The sequence below is a fragment of the Bradysia coprophila genome, chromosome III (genome assembly GCF_014529535.1).
Source record: "Bradysia coprophila strain Holo2 chromosome III, BU_Bcop_v1, whole genome shotgun sequence".
Taxonomy (NCBI): domain Eukaryota; kingdom Metazoa; phylum Arthropoda; class Insecta; order Diptera; family Sciaridae; genus Bradysia; species Bradysia coprophila.
In genome coordinates this window covers 3,109,591-3,131,737 of record NC_050736.1, presented here as the reverse complement: position 1 = coordinate 3,131,737, position 22,147 = coordinate 3,109,591, and the positions used below count along the sequence as shown (strand labels likewise).

The window sequence follows — 22,147 nt, the reverse complement described above, 5'->3', positions numbered from 1 at the left end:
TTCGATATTAGGCGATCAGTAGCAGAATAAGCTGGTATATGGCGATATACATGCTGTAAATGCCGTAAACGAAAATTAAAGCTCTGGCTGTTCTTGTTGCGAAAAACATTGCCTACATCATTGTTGCAAACTTTTTGTTTCAAAAGTCCACAAAAATTGTTCTGTTTATGTACTATTAAATACAAACGCAAGAAGTTAATCAAAAATGATACACTCAACATAAAAGTAATTTTCCAGCAATACTGAAACCACATTCTTCCCGGCCGTAATTCCGAAAGCTAACAAAGTTTTAATTTTAAGACGTACTTTACAATTTTTAAGCACTGATGACTATTTAAATTGTTTCAAAAATATTCGACAAAAAGTTTTGTCAAAACTTTTCAACTTCAAAAATCTGAAAAAGTTGATGTCATTTCATACGAAGAGGAGTATCCTTCAATATCCCATTGAGTCTCCCTTGTACCGACATATAAAATGAAAAGAAAATGACTCGTCAAAACTTTATAAACTAATTCATTTATGATGATAGCCGTGTGTTATATAGACGAAGCGAAACCTTCTGCCGGGGATATCAAGGACTTATATTTTTAACCGGAGTAAAATTCTCCCAACGGGGGTATGCGCTCGACAAGAAAACCCTTAAAATATTGTCCTTATAACTCATATTATATGATACGTATAGTTAGTGGGATATATACACAAACGAGCATAAATAAAATCTCATTCCTTTTCTCCAGAATCTCATAATAGTCCCAACAACAACAGCGAAATAAATGTTTTATATTTTATATATACAACACACTCAATGGATACATAAAACAGTAGTGTAGTGTAACATGAAAATGATGTATTCCACCGATATTTCAAAAGTTTCTGTATATTTAATGATTATGTGTATACACACACAGCATACCATGTGGCATCCCGATCCCACAGCTCCTATGTACACTGATACCCCAACCATTAATTTATTATGCGAAGAAGTATTCATCAATTATTGGCATCGATGTCACCTTCTTACACATCAATTGGAATTTTCGACATCCATATTTCACGTAGGTATTTCAAATGCAGCACAGAGCACTGTCTTTTATTCGCTATATACACAGTTTGCTTTTATTATATTTAATATAATTCAACCTACTGCTTGATGAAATATCTGTCGAAATGATTGTGAGTATAAATTGTAGGCAACATCAGATATAGTTTACAGAATCCAACTGTTAAACATATAGAGGTTATTATGATACACAATAAATATTACAAAAATCCATGAGGAAATGATCAATCTGATGAACAGAAATCTCTTGAATGCTCACTCCGCTTCTCCTGCAGGCTACACATATAATATATTGTTCCAAAATGCTCGAATGTTGTACATATAATACGTTTACGATGACAGTGTAATGGATTTTTCTGCTTTATTTTTTTTATGTTCACTTTGCATTCATTTTATGTTTCGTTCATATAACAACCACTATGTTTCATAGCTATAAACACCGATAGTATGAAGTTATTTTATGTTCATGTTTTAGCTAAATATTTTCATGGTTTTCCCCTTATTCGTCAGTGAATTATCAGCTGCGAAAGATATATTGATTCAAATGGAAAACGCATGCGTGGAGATTTGTGATAAAGTCACTCTTTGCGAGAGAATTTTGTATTTGTAATCGGTATTTGAGGGATGATGACTGTTTTCAGCGAAAGTTTGCTACATTTTGGCGAATCTGTGATAAGTGTGAAATTGAAAATTTTCACAGAATTTCTGTTAAACGTTTCTATGGATGAAGAAATTATGAAATATCTGTGAGATGTGCGGTTTCGAGTCTTTGTGAGTCTCAATACTCCTTTTCATGTCACTGAATGTCGAAAAAAATAAAAGTAAATTTCACTGAGTTAACCATTCGCTGAGTTTTCTGCACAAAAGCATATACAAAACACTCATCTGTCAAGTAAAACGTGCGCTTTTCCGTACACTAATACCATCACAGAGCTACCCTTCTCTCGCAATGTTATAAAATTCACCTTACACAACTTTATTTTGAAGCGATAAACTTCAGTCCACATTTAGATTAACATTTCGATGGTTGAACACGAGACGGCAATGCCGTAAAAATTTCGTAAGACAGCTAGTTGAAGTTAATAAATAATCATACCGATGATAGTAATCGGGAAATAGAGCAGTTTCACAGATATTCAAAGTATTGTTCGTCAGTATTTAACATTGTTATTAGAATATTTGTCGAGAGAAGAATTGATTCCTTCAGTGAAATGGCACAAAACAATGAATAAGCTATAATTCCCTGTTCAGTTTTAATGTTTCTTAAGGCGTGAAAATGTGAACTTAACAAAGGAAAAATCAAAATGACAGAGAATAGCCGCATTGAATATAGCCACTATTATTGTTGCGGAGTGTGATTTTTCTTTTCGGATTTAATCGCTTTCTACTAAGGAAAAACTGTTCAGTCATTGTGTGTGTGTGTGAATTTCAGTTCTATATGAGAATAATTTGCTCTGTTTTGTTATTGGAAATGTACTTTTTCCTACTTAAGTACATAATATACATATAACGCATGTGTGAAAGTTATTGTGAAATAGCATAACAATATAAAGCAGGGAAAGTTATGAATCCGAACGGTGACTGTGGTTAAGGTCTTTCGAATAATAAATAACTTTTTTTACGACAATTAGTTTAGATTGAGAGCAACCTTGGTGGTAGTCTTTTACACCCACATAATAATAATAATTGGTCAGACGTGTACGGTGTACCACATAATAAATATTCATCTTATTTGACTGGAAACATTTTTGTACGTTGATGTGTAGGACATCTTCGTATTTTTCTCGTTTAGCTATGTGCAAACAACCCAAATAAGAAAAACTCCAATTTAAATCAACCTTTTTTCCATTTTTTTCTTCCTTTTTTCTGTAAATATTTTCCTTTATAAATATACACTCTGCAAGTTTCCATATCCAAAGGATCCGACAAACAGATAAACAAACATCAAATAAATCAAAACTTTTTCGTTATACATTCGTATGTTGACAACACGACATTTTTGTAAATATAACAAAAATTCATTGGCATTTTCCATTTTCCGCCAAAATAGTCATGGAAATTAACTGATGGAATTTTTTGTTTTATCTATTTTTATGAATCTAATACGGACGCAAAGAGAAGACGAATTTATGTATATCAATTTTGTTGCTAGAGGGAACAGAGATTAGGATTATAAATGAGGGAATTACGACGGTCACGAGACAAAAAAAACTTTTTTCCGACAAAATTTTTATATTGAAATGTAAAACTTTGAAGCATCTGATTTATTAGTTGTTTGCGAAAATGGATCGAAGAGAATTAGGGAAAAACATATAGTCTGTGTTTGTGATTCATATTCATTTATTCCTTCTATGAATCGATGCGTTTAACAATATCCTTTTGATTACAAATATTTTATGGGCTCATTAAAAAATTAAACTGAAACTGAGTAGATATCGATCGGTTTTAAAGAAAACTTATACCGACGGGTACTAATTCTTTATGAACAAACCAACTTTCACCTATTCTAACCTTTATACGGCTTCAGCGAATTAAGAACACCAATTTATTTAAATAAAATATTCATAAAATGAAACAAAACATAAATCCAAGTAAGGAGAATATTTATTTACCCTTTTGAACTTCGCCATAATTCTGTTCGTGATCCTTGTAATTGGAACTAACTTAATTTGGCTCGGAAAGATTGTACTACCCTGTTTACCTGTTATTCACAATGCAATGTTAACGTCGGTGCTGTATGCTTCATTTCTGATTAATGCTCATTGTTCCATCCGCAGACTAATTTCTGGTATATATTGTAATTTGATCGTCGTCATGACCTATGGCGCATGTAACGTTGGGACATGTTTAGTAGAATTTTGCCCCAAGTTATAGGTGGTTGAATGCTGAACAAGATATATTTCTTGAACATTATTTGTTGACGATTTATGTCGTTCTGTTATTTGAGAAAGAGGTATTTGATTGACCAATACATGCTATATAGCAAGGTGTATGTTGAAATTAAGGAAGTAAAAGATTTAATATTTTTGTTGTTGAAACAATCTCTTAAAAGTCAATGAATGTACAAACCAGGCATGGTCTGTCCATACAAGCCGGAGGAAATAGCGATTTCATACAAACAGACCATATCCATAGAGTATACTTTCATTGTTAAAAACGGTAAAAAATCGTATAGCGATATGAATCTAGTACGTCATGTCATTCAATAAAATATCTCAGACGTTTCACATTTTCTTTCATCAAGAAGATGTCTTAAAACTTTTAAGATTTTAAGTTAAAATCTCATTTCTGCAAACCATCATATATACATAACTTGCAGAATATGTTAACCGTGGCGATTTCAATTTCAGAACAGTTTTCATCCGATTGAGTCCTACAACAAGATGGCCTATTTTTAAGATTTTTTTTTTCTTTATCTTGCATTTGATGGGTCGAATGAAGACTTCGTTTTTTATATGTAAATTAATGTACATAAACTCAGTCGAAATGAAATTCCAGGATGAATTTATCATATCTAATATGCAAATCGACTTTGATATAAGCATATTATCCTTGTGAACAAAACCGTAGCGAAATGAGTACGGGGTTTCTTATTTATTCAGTTCCGCATTTCAAAAAATTAATAAATTATTCAATGAAGTACAGCAACTGTTATCTGAATGAGAAATTCGTTTTGACATTTTAATTTACCATTGATTATCAATATTCATAACCATGTCGATTTGTAAATTGAATGTCTACTTGTCTGCTTGTCTAATTTTGTTTCCTGTGAAACATTACCTTTACTACATAGAATGTATGTTTTCCATAATTAATTTCAGAAAAATGCTGGAAACATAAATCGATAGATTTCGTTTTACAAAAACCCACTCACACGTAACAAACAATTTAATTTTACTTCCTATACTGAGGGTATAATATACTTTCGTTCACATCCTAAACAAATTTCCATACAGGTAACATTTCCATTTTATTTTACCGGTCCTATGATTTCCATAGTATACGTGGAAAGAGGATCGAGTATCTATTATACATTTCTACTCTTTTTTTTAAGTTAAAATATATCAACTCATTCCTTATATTTTCCCGGATCCATGTCGTGTCGGAGAAAACATTTTCTTTTTGAACATAAATTTCCTTTTGGCGCACACAAATAAATTTACATCAAACCAGCAGGGAAGACCATCTGTTACCTTTGATATTATTTTGTCAAAATTCTATTTAAAAAAAATATATAAAGAGAAGAAAAAAGAAAACGTTACGAACCCAACCTCTATGGATGGAAAACACATTTCCTTTTCTTCCTTTTTCATGTTTAATGAATTATTTATTTTTAAAAGGCAGAAAAAAAAATTAATCGATTTCGTGGTGGTAATGGTATCACCTTCTACAGAAGCAATTTACTTACTAATTCTATTACATTAGGAAAGAAATAGGACAGCATTTCGATTTGTACGAATGTTGGATAAATGAGATTATATAAACGTCTTAAAGGAAAGTGTAGTTTAAAGATAATCACATAAAGAAAAAGTAATTTATAAACAATGCATGGTTATCCCGTAATGCAAGTTGTGCAATACAGTGTTCCACCATGCACATGGGGTCCACCAACAGACACACATCGTCCACCATCAACTGGTATGAGCTTATTTTTACTACATATTTAACTTATTTGTTATCTCCGAACGTCGTTTTTCGTTGTTTATTTTAACATTTCCTTGATTTAAACGTTCGGATGTTACATTATGTATTGTAAGTAGCAATACAAAGAATATATAAATTTGGCTGGGGTAGCTAACGATGTTCTTTCTAAAATTTATTTAGATTTTCAGATGTGAGGTTCAATAAAGGTTGATTTTTTGTGCATACTTTTTCACCACTTCGAAGTTCTAATCTCTTAATCGAAATTCTAGATTTTTTTTGAAGGCATCAACGTTCAACGTTACGTATTGGACTAAATAAAAAATTAATTGGACTAAGTTTATAGTTTATGTTCCGTTATCATCGAAAGCTATAAGAAAACATATTTGAAATCTATTCAGTGACAAAAAATGGGGGCCAGATTTTATGAATAAGTTGTTGTCGAACATTAATAAAAGTCCATGTCAGTTGTAAAACTTCTGAGAATCACGAGAAATCTGGAAATTGGCAAAAGTAATTTGTCATAAAACTATTTTTTGCAAAAAGACGGAAAGAGGATTCAATAACAAAAAGCTCAAAGGGATGACAACATAAGGCCTAAAAGTTTTGAACTTGTTCTGACAGAACCTTGACATATAAGCAGGCTACGCATACCACAATTTTTCACTTTGGCAGCAATGCAAACATGCTCATTTGTTAAGTTAAACAAATCATGAAATTTGTCACGATACAGTCAGAGGCAGTGAAATTTCAGCATGAATTCGCTTCAGCTGTTTTTTAACAGATCCAAAAATACAATCAAAACTGTGTGGATCAGCTGAAGAACAGCTGAAGCAAATTCATGCTGATATTTCAATGCCTCTAACTGTATCGGTAATGTTGCTCACACTATAGATAAATAAGAGCCAAACCACATCGAAACTTTCTGTCGTGAAGTGACAGTTTTGACATTGACATATTTGACGTTGTCATTTTTGACACCTGAAAAATTCCGTCATAACCTCAACTGAAAACGTGGACTGTACACAAAACTTGTCTTTAAACAGTTAATTTTGAATAATATTACAGTGTTATCGTATCCTTATTGTAATATTTACGATAATACTGTAATATTATTCAAAATTAATTGTTTTAAGATAAGTTTAGTGTTCAGTTCACGTTTTAAATTGAGGTTATGACGAAATTTTTCAGATGTCAAAAATGACAACGTCAAAAATGTCAATGTCAAAACTGTCACTTCACGACAGAAAATTTCGATGTGGTTTGACTCTAATCAGTGTTATATTGGCATGTGCAGCAACATTACGAGCTACAATTTTGCGATTAATTGTAGACCTTCAAATTTTCGAGGCTCTGAAAGAACAGATTATAAGGCAACGCTAAGTTGATCACGAAGGCGGTGACACACAGATTTCGTCAGCGGCCGAAGTTTATGTGAAAAGCTGAACAAAACCAAAATTTCGAATTTTCTTAAAAATCATTTTCTTCAAGTGGATTTCACACACAATATGTACTGAGTGTGTCTACCAGTTTCGGTGTCACCCGCCTTCGTGGCTGTCTTAACCTGTTCTTTCAGAGCCTTGCAAATTTAGCCATTTCTTAAATTTAGATCTTTGAAACTTTCAAAAAGAATCTGTTCATAAACTCACCGGTCGATACCAATATAATTCTGAGACTATTAATAGATAATAAATTTCTTCCTGAATCTAGGATTGTAATTAAGTTATATCATGAGAATTCGTTGTAGTTGATGAAGTGTCTTTTGATTATTTTTCAGGTACACATAGTACTGGAGTACGGAAATATGTAGTATGGTGTCTGATTTGTGGTGGCATATCTTGTTTATTGGGAATCATGTTCCTTGGCGTATATTTCCTAGTTCGTTCATACACCAGCACGGTGGGATACTTCGAAACGGTTCCCACTTTCGTTCCAGCTACTTTGGTGAGTAAAAAATAAATACGGATTATGATTGTTAATTCATGAGCTGGAAAAAAATTGAAATTTAATGGGAAAACAAATTATTAATGAATATATAATGGGAATTACAAATAAATCAGACGTAGATGTACTCTATTATTTACATTGATGATCCGATTACGGGTACGAACCCATTAAAAAAAATGTTCAAAATATTGAAAATCACATAAAAATCAAATACAAATTTTATTCATCAATAAGTTCAACAATTTTTTTAACCCACCTCTCTCAACCAGCAATTTTAATGTACATTTTTTTCCTGCTTGTGCATAAACACATCCCTTTGCAATGTTCTACGCAATCAAACCCCCCATGAAATTCTCGGATACACTCTTTTTTGCAAACATGAACTTATTCAACCCTGAAGCCCTTTTTTCTGTTGATTTCGTTATGGAAGATTCAAAAGCGAGCAGGTTGTAGAAATTGTTGAATGGGTATTATGTATACCAAACAAGAGATGAGACAAGAGCATCACCGACGAGACAAGTGTATGAATTTGATTGATGATTTTTATATATGGTTTTCGCACGTTGTGTGTAGTGACATCCGTTCGAGAAATTTAGATTTTTTTTGAACTGATTTTGTCGTAAGAATCAATTACTTTACAAAATGAGAGGAAATTATTAGGAAACGCTAAAGGGTCACTTTTGAAATGTTGAGACAGTACTGATCAGTTGATGTTAAATCAAATATGACGGGTTGTCAGGTCACTTTAACGTTTGTTTCGTTGAAAGAATGCAACACAAATTTGGTAGCGAATACGATCTTATGCATAATTTAAAATCATACCGGTACCACATACACTTAATTACATTCTCATCTCTTCAATTTGTCGTTCTTTACATTTACTAGTTGAAACGATAGAGCTGACAACTACTTGTAGCATTCTATTCGTAATTCAATTATCTACACCAACATTTCACGGTATGGCATCAAGTGTATATTCCTCATGTATGTTTAATTAAATTTTAAAATTCAATTTTGTTGCCAAGTGACAAACAAATCTGTTTAATGTTCCCTTAACGCAAGGACAGAGATTTCAAATGTATACGGATCCATCTACTAAAGGCTTTTGTTAAAATCTCATTAAAGAGAACACTTTTTTTACGCTAAAAAACACAACGCTCGTATTCTGATGATATCGACAATGTTTTATGAAAATTTTACACGGACTAATGGTCTCTGAAAGCTTTTGCATTATGTGTGGCTTTTCCTTATACTTTCTTTTCCACTGCTTTTTAGCATTCCCTATGAACCACTTCAATTCAAAACTAGAGATTATAATGATGATGACATCTTGTTAACGAGAAAGGGAGCTTCGCCATATTAAAAAACCAAAATTAATTGATAAAAATTCGTGAATGGATACCATGGTGGTTCGTATTTCGGTTCATGTTTTCGCCTTAAATTAATTGTGTTGTTCTGTTGTGTTATAATATAATCATCATAACAAAAAGGGATAGTGTTAATTTCCGAGTTTTTGTTCCCGACATAAAAGCCCCCGTTAAGTGCTCATTAGTTTTTATTGAATATTTAATTTGGAATTGCTTTATCTAAAGTTTTTTTTTGGTAAATATTAGCACAGAACGGTTGACTATGTATTTAAGTTGGTTACATTCTTTTATAGACAATCGATCCGTTGGCGTTTCCTGGCATTGTTTCGTTTCCGAGAATTGTTTTCCGTATTAATTTTGCTTGTCTTAAAATTGGCTATTCAACGAGTCTATTTTTCACACACCTTCAACATCAAATGTAATACACCTAACCCCAATTTTCACAAACAATTTCATGAACATATTTTAACAAGCGACGGTAAATTAATTGCTTGATTTACGAATAACAATTCGGACATTCGACATTCACCACTTACAATAAATTATTTTGGTCTTCAAAATAGAACCGATACTAAATTATTTCCAAACCTTCACAACATGTCTGATAAAAGCGATTTATTCTGCAATCCGAAATAGAAAGAGGCCTTTGCGAATTCATCTATTATTGATGAGGATAATGTGAAAATCCCTAATATTCTCTTTTCAAAAATACCTCTCCCAACATTTGACTGACAGATCATTTAAAACTTTCGTGTGGAGAAATGAATGTAGTCCATTGGTAGTCGATAGTCTATTCTAATATCCACTACCCCACCAATGGAGTTTTTTTCGTTGATGGTTCTGTAAATATCTTAGTTTAGTGTCATAACGGAATGGATGGATAGATTTATCCGAATACAAAGAGGGATTCCTTTAAAAAACGGACTGCCGAAATTTGACTCATTTTCCAGTGCACTTTTTTATATGTCCCTAAAAAGCAAGAATATTTTTTGAAAATTCGTCGATGTTTATGCGCCGACACGACACATACAATGTCGTGTGAAGTCTCATTAGAAGGTAATTGAATGTACTTTCGGGGCAAATAGGTTATTTGAGGGTAAATGACGAGTTACGAGCAGTTGAGAGTATGGGAAAAATTTGATTATTTGGGCGAACTTCTGACGGTTCTTCTCCATCCGAAGAGCCACAAAAAAAAAACTGATTCCCGTAACTGCTGTTGGTCTTAGCTTTCTAATGACACCAAACATGCATGTGTATCGATGAATCTGGCTTTGAAGTGTTTTGAGGTCTAGTTTCACTACTCAAAAATTCAGATCACAGAGAAAATTTTATTTAAATTTTTTTAACTTTGCTGCAATTTCAGCTGCTGATTAATTTTTTCGTAGTCAGTGTATCTAAACTCGTAAAATATTGTCTAAATGATCATCGTTTTCTAACCCGTCCGCAACAAGGACATGAAGATGGTCAAACCAAGTAATTTTTGACCGTCAATCATATTGCGGTTTAATCATGCAATCTGTTACTTCTTTTGTTTAGCGTATCACTTGCTGCTGAACTCAAACTCCTTTACTTCATTTGGCCAATCATATAACCATTCATTATATTATTTAGAACCACCCACATCATCCAAGGTCACAGCTTATTTTCGCCATTGCTGTCGATAACAGTAGATGTGTCGCCACCAAAGATGGTTACTCACCTTCCTCTAACCGATCTGTATCCGTCTAAATCATGTGACTGATGTATATTTGTCTCAAGCCACCGATAAATGTTTTCATTTTCTAGTGATTTTTTCTGGTTATTTTAGCTGAAACATCCTCAGTTTTAATGTTTAAATGTTTTTATCCCATTTGCTCCCTCAACAAATTCTAGTACTTCAAGAACTTCTACTTCACCACGTGCCCATACAAATCAGTATGAAAATGTCTTAATTTGATGAATTGGTTTTCCAAATACTTTTTATTAGTTTTTAAGTATTTTTTAAATTTACCTCTTTTATGCATAAATTTCTTTCAATTTATTTTTTTGTGGTTAAGGTTAAGGTAGAATGTAGCTCGTGCTGCAAGTATATAAGCAAACACACTACAAAAAACTTATTTCATCAAATCAAATTGTTTCATATTAAATTTTAAAAGAAAATTGAAATTGTTTTCTGTTAAAAGTTTTGTCGCTATATATCTCGCATCTATCCACAAAGTACATGAACAACACTGTGTATGGGGAGTCTACATATATTCATACTTTATCGTAAATCAATGGTAAACTTTCAATGGAAATTTATTTTTGTTTAGTCCTGCTTAAATCGAATAATGAACTTGAAAATAAAACCTTTTAAATTGACTCGTTAGAATCTTTCTCGTTTTGAACAAATCACTTCCGTTCTAATTCATTGAATCCGAAACCCTTCATTTTTGAAATAACTTTTTTTTACGACTCTTTATGTAGTTTAGTTCTAAATGTCTCTGAAGAAAGGATTTTTTTTATTTGTTTATATATACATTATGTCCTGCGGCTTTTATACGTACATATATTTGAAATCAGCCCGAGTCCCAACCAATTTGTGGTGGCTCTTTCAAATAAAGAGTTTTATTTTATTTGCTTTGGCCGGCGGGTATTGAAGTAGCAAAAAAAAGAGAGAAGAGAAACACAAAAAGACAAAAATTCTACAGTTAAGAATCCTGCAAAAGAAAAATAAATTCTTCAATCAAAAGTTACGTTATCATAACATCGAGGGTGTTATGTTCAAGGGTTAAAAATAAAAACAAAGAACATAAAATTTGAATTTCGTTAGTCGTGCAATTGACGAGAAAAATTCAGAGCACGTATTGCCAATTCCCATATGCATGTCTGAGATTATTATTACGTCTGTGGTCTGGTTGTTGGCTGACTGTTATTACACAATTATTTTGGGGTGAATGTCATAGATACAGTGTCTAGATTGGAAGTTAACATAATCATTCATTGACACATTCTGCAGACTTTCTAATAGAAAATCTTCAAGTCATGCTATCATCCGGTCAACCCTATATTTGACATAATCAAAGTAACGTCATTCTGATTTATTTATTATGCAACCGGAAAACGATGAATCTGCAACATTTCGATGCTTTTCTTAGTTCCGCCCATATCGTGTAACCTAAAATGGAACCAACGAAAGTTTTATGTTAATTCATCCACAAACACAAATTCGATCACACACACGTTCGTTCTTATTGAACGTTGGTACACATTCGTTCTTAGTGAACATTTGTTTATTTCGATTTTGGATACCTGGTGCTCTCGTTCAACGAAATCGTTTTTTTTTTTTCGTAGTTCCCTTGAGTTTACGTTTGTTGTTGATTTGTTATTGCAAAGCCAAAGGACATTGATTAATTAGATATTTTGTTAAAGTTTATTGGAAAACGTGAGAGGTGAAGATTTCCAGATGAAGCACTGACTACATTTTGATTAGAAAAGTTTGGGGAAAATGTTCAGTATTTTCTGTTGAATAATTTCCCTTTTGCCAGAGTAAACACGGTCCTAGTTGGGATTTAGACTGGTGTTGTAGTATTCACAGAAGAGGCAACCCATCAACAATAACTTTTTCAGTGATGAATGCAACGTCTACCATATACCACACATGCTAAAACATTCAATAAGATATACTAATTTTCATTTTTTGCATCCTATCCACACTCTACAGTGAGAAAAGCAAATCCAATATTTCCTATGAATATTACTATGATAACAGAAAGTGTCATTACAACCATTCATATCGAATAAATAAATCTCTAATCCAATCATGCATAAGAAATTATTACGACATGTGTCACCATTTAAGCATTTCAAAGCATCACAATAAATGGATTTTCCATTATTTAAATAGAGGAAGGTGTGAACACGGAGGCAAAAAAAACGAGATTTTTATTTCTCCTGATGCAGCACCAATAACTGTCGCTAAATGTCAATGGAAAATAATTGGAAATGGATTTTTTTTAACGTTAACAGTATTAAATTGCTGTGTATATAACCGTTCAATGTTTGTTTGTGTAACGTGATCTGTTTTTTCCTGTAAATTAAACAAGTATTTTCGAATAATAATTGAAACATTTTCGAATATTATTATTGAATCGTGTTTGATTAACCCATTTTTATTCTGTACCATCGATGTATCCATAAAAACATCCCTCCTGTACCTGATGATGTTCAGCGTTCGTATTAATGAAAAAAACGTATTCCATTGGCATGTATAAATATATGTACATACATGCATATCATTTATGCAGACGACAGTGCGATATTACATTTCCATTTTAATTAGAAAGAAATTTTCGCTTATTTTATTGACATTTCGGATTTAGAACGGATTTTTGGTGAACGAAATGTACATCAATTCGAATTGAATTCGATTCGATCACAACACACTATTACCGTGCAGTTGTATACCATATATGCATTCATACATAAATGAAAATAGTTTTATACCGTGAATGCGAAAAACTGCTTCAATTTTAACAAAACATGTTATTATGTGACTACATCTATGCATCCGCAATCCGCCTTTACACACACACATATAAAACTATAGCATACTAAACCGTAGGATTGCCGTGGATATTTAGATCTAGTTTTAAAACGTCGAGTGTATAATTGCATTCTGGTTGACATCATTTTGATATCATTTTCCGCAGTAGTGGCTTTTATAGGAAAATTATACGAAATCAAAAGCAAAATGCCATGGGGTTGCACTTTTAAAACATTTATATATCTGAATTTTTGTAGATTATAGAACCCTAATCTTGTTGGAGCAATTAATGAAAGTATTTTTGCTCCTCATTCCATTGTCGCATGTTTCACGGTAGTTAGACGAGTAATTTTCTATTATTTGGATGGATAAGCAATTTGGAAATATGGAAACATTTTTAATTCTTTGGAGATATAGTCATCATAGTCATGTGGTTTTCGTTGGCGAGATCAAATTTTATAAATTATAGTGAATCACAGATGCCCCTACCTCACCGCTTGCACAAGAAAATATTTTGGTAATGACATGGCGTCAAAGAGGCTAACGTTAAGCATCGAAACTAACATGGTAATGATCTAGCCCAAAGTCGTTCTTGGGTTGTTAACTTAACAATGTTAAGGCAAATTATTATTTAAAAATTTTCTGAAATAGAGAGTCATCTGATATTGTCAGCCATCAATCCGGAAATACACGAATTTTCTTAAATATCAAAACATACTGTTAAACAAATGAAGTAAAAGATTTTGAATGAAATACTGAGCGATACTGTAAACAATAGATGTAACAGATTTAGTCATTTATAATATTAAATGATCAGATCATTCATGAATTCTCTTAAATATCAACAAATGAAGTATGCAATACTAAGCGATAGTGTAAACTGTAACAGATTTAATCATTATATCGGTTCTGAAGGGTTTTATATTTTATTATATATTTGTGTGGTTCATATTGACATCTTCTCCATTTCATGACTGTTCAAGTTGTCTGTTGTAACTGAAGCGCTCGAAAATATCTTTATAAACAATTAGTTCGACTAAGTAATTACATTTTTTCTGTTTATCAATCAGTATCGAAGCCAATAACAAGCCAGTCCTTGTCTGATAAGAATCTGTAATTATTTCCATTTCAAATAACGTCGTCGACAATTTATATCCTTAACGATTGCCATGTAACCCTTGACTGTTAATGTGTTCAGTTATACTACTATGACACGCAACTCTGTAATCGTTGTCAGATGTCTTCAGTGCGTGAATCATTGATAACTTGTTTCACATCACATCAATAAAACTGAACTACCCTTCCACAGGAATCGGATTCTAAAATTACAATGGATTACTACTTTGTCCCAAAATACATTTATAGTTTACCTAAACAAAACCTGTAATTTATTAAATGATTAATAGCCGTAATTTACGTGAATTGACATTAATGAGGGCCCTATCTCATTGTTTATGGCGTAGATATATATATATATATGCGGTTCTGGGTTGGAAATATACCATTTGTAAAAATTATTAAGTGGTTAAAAGTGAAATGGTCCGTACCATTTGCCGAACATTTATTTTGTGCACTGACCATTGGTTTTGTTTGTTTGATTTTATTTTATTCGATTTTAATCTGCAGGCTTTCGATTCAATTTAATGACACTGAGAATCAATTAATCATGGCGAGGAATAAATGTGTTTGGTGAACAGCATTGCTGTGCGTATTATAAGCTTAATCTGATAAAATTTTCACAGATATATTGGCTTCCACAGCTATTGTTTAAACGCTTTGTTTCAGTAAAATTCAATTAGACATTATCTAGATGATTAATATGGTCAAAATTCCGAATGAAAAAAAAAGTTACACAAATGTCTATTTACACACGAACGTAACGTATACAGCATTAATGTTGGCAATTAAACATTTTCCTTTTTTTATATAAATGAGTGGAAAAAGGTGTGAAAAACCAAACCGAAAAATGTTAAAATCCAACATTACATCGCCTCCGGTATTTCATTATAGTCTTCTCAAAATACAGAAGTAATTTATGGCAAAATGCCCACTTTCAGGTGAAGCTTTTAACGCAAAACATATAGTAGTCGGAAAAAGAGTGGCATTAAATGCTCTTTTTGCTAATCTTAAAGAAAAACAATGGAAATGTTCTTAATACGGAAAGATAGAAAAAAAGAAATGATTTATTCGCAGGAAGTATTAAGGTGTGCCGATTCAACAAAAAAAGCTCATAATTTTACTGGAGGAAGATTTTTTTTTCTTCTGTAGAATTTTATAGCAGATAACTAGTTAAAAAACAGTGAACCTCGAAAGAAATAAAGGACACACGTAACTCAAAAGAATCATTTCTTTTTTTTAATGCTATCTTCCCGTTCATTACACATTGGCCATTGACTATGTTCGTAATAAACTGACAATACAATCTCTTTTATCGACATAATAACGCGATATTTTCGTGGACCATTTAACCCACTTTACTGTGTGGCATAGAGAAAAGTCTCATCATTAAAAATAACGACATAAAAAATATCTTCCGGTGTACCGTATTCATATAAAAAGAAGATTATTTTTTCCTGTTATTGTGACTGTTTCACTAAAGACAGAGGAATTACTAAATCTTTTGACGTCCTCGTTCTATTTTTTTTTTTTTTTTTTTGTTTTCTCTGATGTTTCAAGATTCGGTGGAATGTTGTTAATGTAGGAAAGATAAAGTTTTGATGCTTTAATGGACTTTTAACATTATTTCCGGCAGCTTTTACAATTTTTATTCCACTATGGGCACTATGCGCTTCCTTTCACCTTCTTTTTGTGTGAAAGTGCCACTGAAATATCGTGGTTCGGACTGTGCACTTTAGCTCACCATATAATGAATGAGAGCACAAATGAAGTGAAGATCAATAGAGAGCGCCAACACTGTGATGAATTGTGGTCGTTGGGAGGTTGGGGGGTGCAACACAAAGTTTAAATAAAATTGAAAATCGACAAAAAAAATTTACTTTGTTGATTTTTTATATGTTCAAAAAATATAAAATGTTATGAGACTTTTGAGCGATGGAATGAAATTTTTCATTGCAAACTTTACAAACTTTTTGAAGTACCACTCGTTTAAAATGTTCCTTTGTGGCCAAGTTTCTCGTTAACATCCTACAACAGCTATATATTTTATGCATACCATTATAACAATGCCTCAGAGGATGCTATTCAAACTATTTACCAGCGATAAGTATTCCGAAATTGAACGAACATTTTTGGGTACGATAAAGCAAGGTGAATTAATTGTATGTGGATATTCTATCGATTACGCTAACCCCATGGCCACTAACTGTAGTTCCTTCTTGACCTAATACAATCGAATACATTATCGTTCATGTTCAATATTGTCTGTCTCCGTGGACTTCCCATCCACATTTACATGGCAAAACCATGCGGTACCATAATCTTGTGTGTATTACCGTAAATGAAAATATTCATGTGATCGTATTATATTATACGTGATGAGGATAAACATAACGTGTGATTAATAACTTAACATGAAACAGACACACACACACACACAACATCAGCTCAGCTCTCTAATCTTTTAGCAAAGGGTATTGCTTTGCGTCGGAATGGTATACGGTTGTGTTTATTGTAATGGATTCCTGTGGGATCGTTCCGTTCTGTAAAATTATTAAGGTGGAATATCATTGAAATCAACGTGTTAATATTTCCAAGTTATTTTAAGAGACTATAGAAATTTCATACTGCTCAAATAACACGTCTATCTGTAAACCGCTTTCAATGTTGCTGAAATTCGCAGGAATTTCGCATTAATCTAATCCTATAATATCATATATGGCTTTCTGAAAGTTTAAAATTATCTTGACATCGAACATAATCATTTTGTAGTTATCTAATTATTGTGATAGATTTAAAAAGAGATTTTATGTAATGGTTTCATTGCGGAAAGGTTACAAGATACAATGAAATTCATTGAATGAATCAAGATTGTTAATTCGTAATATCTATTAGGAATTATGATTTGGAGGGTGTTATGACTTTGTCATACTATCACTATTTCACGAATTCAATTTTTATTTAAAGATAATTTACACATAAATTTGCGTCAGTTGTTTTTCAGTTGGTCCAGCAACAAATGTGGTTAATATTGATAAAACCGTATGTAGGGCCTACTTTTTAGAAACTTTTAGAGAAAATCGAGAAATTCAAGAAACTTCGAGAAATTTCGAGAAATATTTCTTGAATTTCTCAAAGTTTCTTGAATTTCTCGAATTCGAGAAATTTCAAGAAATTCCAGAAAATTCAAGAAATTCGGGAAACTTCGACAAATTCAAGAAATTTCAAGAAACTAATTTCTCGAGTTTCTTGAAGTTTCTTGAATTTCTCCAATTCGAGAAATTTTAAGAAATTAGAGAAAATTCGAGAAATTTCAAGAAATTCAAGAAATTAGTTTCCAAAAAGTAGGCCCTGTTATAAAGACATATGAACAGTTTTGTTTGTTGAAAAACAGCTGATGCAAATTATTGTCTAAAGTTCACTGACGTTGACTGTAGTGATAATAAGATTTAATATTCACTTACATATCAAAATTTCAAATCCATAACTGCAGCATTGAAAACCTAGACAGTTGAAACTGTTGAAAGTGGGCGCGGCTCACAACATGCCATTTTGCCCGTCTTATTATTTCTCAATCTCTAGAGTTGTTTTCTGTTATACTACGTACATACAATGTCCCTTTAATCCAATTTTCTGTTACACGATTTCAAAATCGAAATATCGGAACACTCTTTTGGAATAACTAAATAGCTCACCAATCAATATTCGGCTTTAGTCTACCCCTCATAAATTAAGAGACATTATTTTTAATCACATTTGCGTCTATGACCAATCGTCTTTAAAAATTGGATAAACAAAATTCATTTAAATTCAGTGCAGCATATAACCCATCAATTTAGTTAAATAATGTACGTTGACTACCAAAAAACCTGGTACGCTCCCTATGTAGTGCACGTTTATACTTCAGATAGCTACCTAGTTTAACCCACGACGTCGTATAACCGAAAAGAAAGATATTTGTTTTTCTGATAAATTCACCCTCTTATTTATTTCCATTGTTAATTCCTTCATCATCATCATCATCTTACACTTTCATTGTGTTGTACATTTTATATATATTGAAAGTGGTTCAGAGGATTGAACATATACGGCATATGATATATCCCATACCGATAGCTAAATCTTTTTGAAATGTTAGAAAAGTTGAAATGGATTGGTCAAACGTAGGGAAAACTTGCACGATCCCGACGACCTTGGTTGGTGTCGAATTGTGTGGGTAGAGACAGCTACGATTCATTTGGAGAAAAAATGTCACCCTTTGTCATTATGTCATTTATGTTGCCATGAACAATAATTTGTGAAAATCTAATATCCAGACATAAAATATTGTTTCCAAGATTTTTTTTGTAGCAACTCAAAGACCAGTCAACGTCAAAAGAAAAATATTCTGTACTTTCTGTCATGTACAGGTCTTTCGGGACACCGCTGTGTAGTGTAAGTTTAATGCTATGTATCAGGGCCTACTTTTTGGAAACTAATTTCTTGAATTTCTTGAAATTTCTCAAATTTTCTCGAATTTCTTAAAATTTCTCGAATTCGAGAAATTCGAGAAACTTCAAGAAACTCGAGAAATTAGTTTCTTGAAATTTCATGAATTTCTCGAAGTTTCTCGAATTTCTTGAATTTTCTGGAATTTCTTGAAATTTCTCGAATTCGAGAAATTCAAGAAACTTTGAGAAATTCAAGAAATATTTCTCGAAATTTCTTGAATTTCTCGAAGTTTCTTGAATTTCTCAAAGTTTCTTGAATTTCTCGATTTTCTCTAAAAGTTTCTTAAAAGTAGGCCCTGCTATGTATACAGGTTACGTAGTGAGTGAAAAGATACGTTGTAATATTTGAAATCATGAAAATAATACCGAAAGTTAGCTAACTGACTCATCCCCCCACAACTTTGCAATGTAAAAGCGTAAAATGTATGTAATCAGAAAATGCATGTGAAGGTGTTATGTAGAAGTGAAAAAATATACATTTTTAAAATTGTTGTTGGGGTTGGGGTTACTACTTCCATTTACTTTATGCTTATAGAGTTTCACCACTCAGCCATCATCACATCAATGAATCTTTTTTATGTATGCATTACGTTTACTCAACATTTTTCATTTAGGGGGGGTTTTTGATGCTAACATTTGTATTTTTGCGAATATACTATTTCGCTATTAAACCACCGGCACTGGGATGTTATGAACGGAACGCTTTAAGTAGTTTGAACTGGAATAACGCTCCTTTAAAGCTTCGTCTATTTTTTTTCCCTTAATGATAGTTTGAAGAGGTTCATTATTTTAAGTAATTTTAACGATTTTGTATTGTAATTGCTGCTTTGTATGCGAGTAGTCGTAGTCATACAAGAGCTTATTCTATCAAATTTGGTTGTAGGCAATCAAATTAATTACGAATAATTTTGATTGAACCTCCGGTCTCGTATCTTGACTGGTTGCGAAATAATTAATTGAACTAATTTTCAACTAAAAAAACTTTCTTTCTGTGAATTATTCAATCAGAACCGTTTACCATCTATATACATTTTGCGCTGAAAAAAGGGGTTGATAATATCATTATCTGTATCATCGTTTCATGAAAATGTTTCCCGATTTTCTTCGAAGGGTAACTTAATATACAACGGTACAAGTAAGCAATATACAAGATTATACATTTTATTATTATTGGAGTGAGACGGGAAGAAGGTAAAAGGCGAATATGGAGCATTTGGTCGCACAAATGTGATATAGGGTAAAATGTAATTTATAGCTTTTATCGTTCTTGTTATTATTCTTTGTTGAGTGATGATGTTAGGATTTTTGTGTGTTTGGTAAGGGTTTTGTTTTGATCCTTCATATTTTAGGTGTGGTTTAGCGAATAAAAGGATCATTTTGTAGGACTTTCGCTTAATCAATTTTTATTTCTTTGCATTATTTTTAATGTGATTTTCTGTATCTGCTTGCGATAAGGATACGCCTGTTTGGTTATGTATATGTATATATTGCTCGACCCACCAATGTCAACAGTATCTGCCAAGTTAATTTCCAAACCGACGTATCCTGATATCGTTGATATCCTAGAAGGATTCAATAAATATTAAAATCTTAACGTCTGCCACCTTTTAATTACTGACATTATGGTGATTATTCTACAAATTTCTCAATATTTTTCGAAAGAACTTACTTAACGAAACACAAAGACAAAGCATTGAATTAATGAATTTTTTATTGTTTACTTGAACAATGTCTAGACGGTATGGACTGTTTCTTCTCCGGTTACGTAACGAATTTCTAAATTTAGAATCTTTTAATTTTTGTGTAAACTCATGTCAAGTTTCAACACCCCCGCTAACGGCTCTCGTCACTTCACTCAAATTAAATAATTTTGCAGACAGTTTAGCTTCTGTTTTTTTTTCTCAACGGCATTGAGGAATATCATTTATCTTCATATTGGTGGGATAAGTTCTGAAATTTCACAACAAAATTTTCTACGCAGATGAACAGTCTGGTGTGACTAAGTGACTTGAGCTAAATGTTGAACTGAAAACATAAACCATGTTTCGAATTGCACGCAATACAGAATTTAATTTAACATTCTATGATTCGAGTTTTTCGTTTGTTAGGAGAATTAGAACACTAGTTTTATTCCCATTATGAATACATATTTTAAAAAGCATTGCGGTCCGTTTCATTCGGTACGTGAACTCATTAATAATGATTATAGTAATTAAATACAACACACAGTGAGCTTGAAAGAAATTTATTCGACCTATTCTGGACAAGAAATGTTTTTAATTAGATCGATTTTTCGTTTTTTTGGGACCTGCGGGAAGCTTCGAAGTCTGTTTGAACCCTACTGGTGATTCGTTTGATCACAAAAATATAGTTGATGTTTAGCCTAAGGTCTAAGCTTTACAGCGATACCAAGCATGATATTCATGACTACCAACAAACATTTTTTAGCAAAGATAATATCAGAATGAAATCTAACCTCATCTTTCGACCTTTATTATTGACAATTATTTTTATTCAAATGTAAGGTTACATAACGGTTTAACAAAAATTAAGGCGATCCTTAGCCGGATCACAAGTAAAATATTTGATCAAGTTTCGTTGATGGTGGGAGAGTCCCCAACATTGAAGAGGCATTCGAGCGTTGAATGGCTAGAGAAATCTTCTGGACGAGATAGCTATGAGAGCGCGAGTCTCCGCTTGCGACGTTTAGAAGTGGTCCAATTTTATTGATCAATTAGAGGGCATCGGCGGACCAACAACCCAGGGTCTCAACGGCAAATGCATTGAAAATGTAATTGTTCGATTTCAACTCGCTGTATTTTGCGTGCTTATACTGTGATGATAATTCAGCTGTGCGTCTGGCTTTCATAGAAGACATTCTTACATGACTGTCCGCAAGGGTGTCCCAGCAAGTGGCATCCCAAATTAGATGTTGACCTCGGAACCATGGAACGAGTGTGAGCCCGTCTGGCTTCTTGCCATCATTGCGAAATAATCCGGGAGGTTCCAATGTTGATGGAAT

The 22,147-nt window shown here is 32.6% G+C and overlaps 1 protein-coding gene across 3 annotated transcripts in view; it reads left to right on the top strand.

The window, feature by feature from the left end:
- LOC119075621 overlaps positions 1–22,147 on the top strand; it is a 76,896-nt gene that overhangs the window by 36,219 nt on the left and 18,530 nt on the right. The window contains exons 1-3 of one of the 3 annotated variants that reach the window (XM_037182110.1): positions 2,056–2,652; positions 5,486–5,698; positions 7,479–7,645. In XM_037182110.1, the coding sequence (XP_037038005.1) occupies positions 5,605–5,698; positions 7,479–7,645 (261 nt within the window). In that variant the 5' untranslated portion in view covers positions 2,056–2,652; positions 5,486–5,604. Of the gene's footprint in view, positions 1–2,055; positions 2,653–5,372; positions 5,699–7,478; positions 7,646–22,147 lie in introns of those variants that run through there. The other 2 variants (XM_037182118.1, XM_037182102.1) reach the window with 2 other exon arrangements.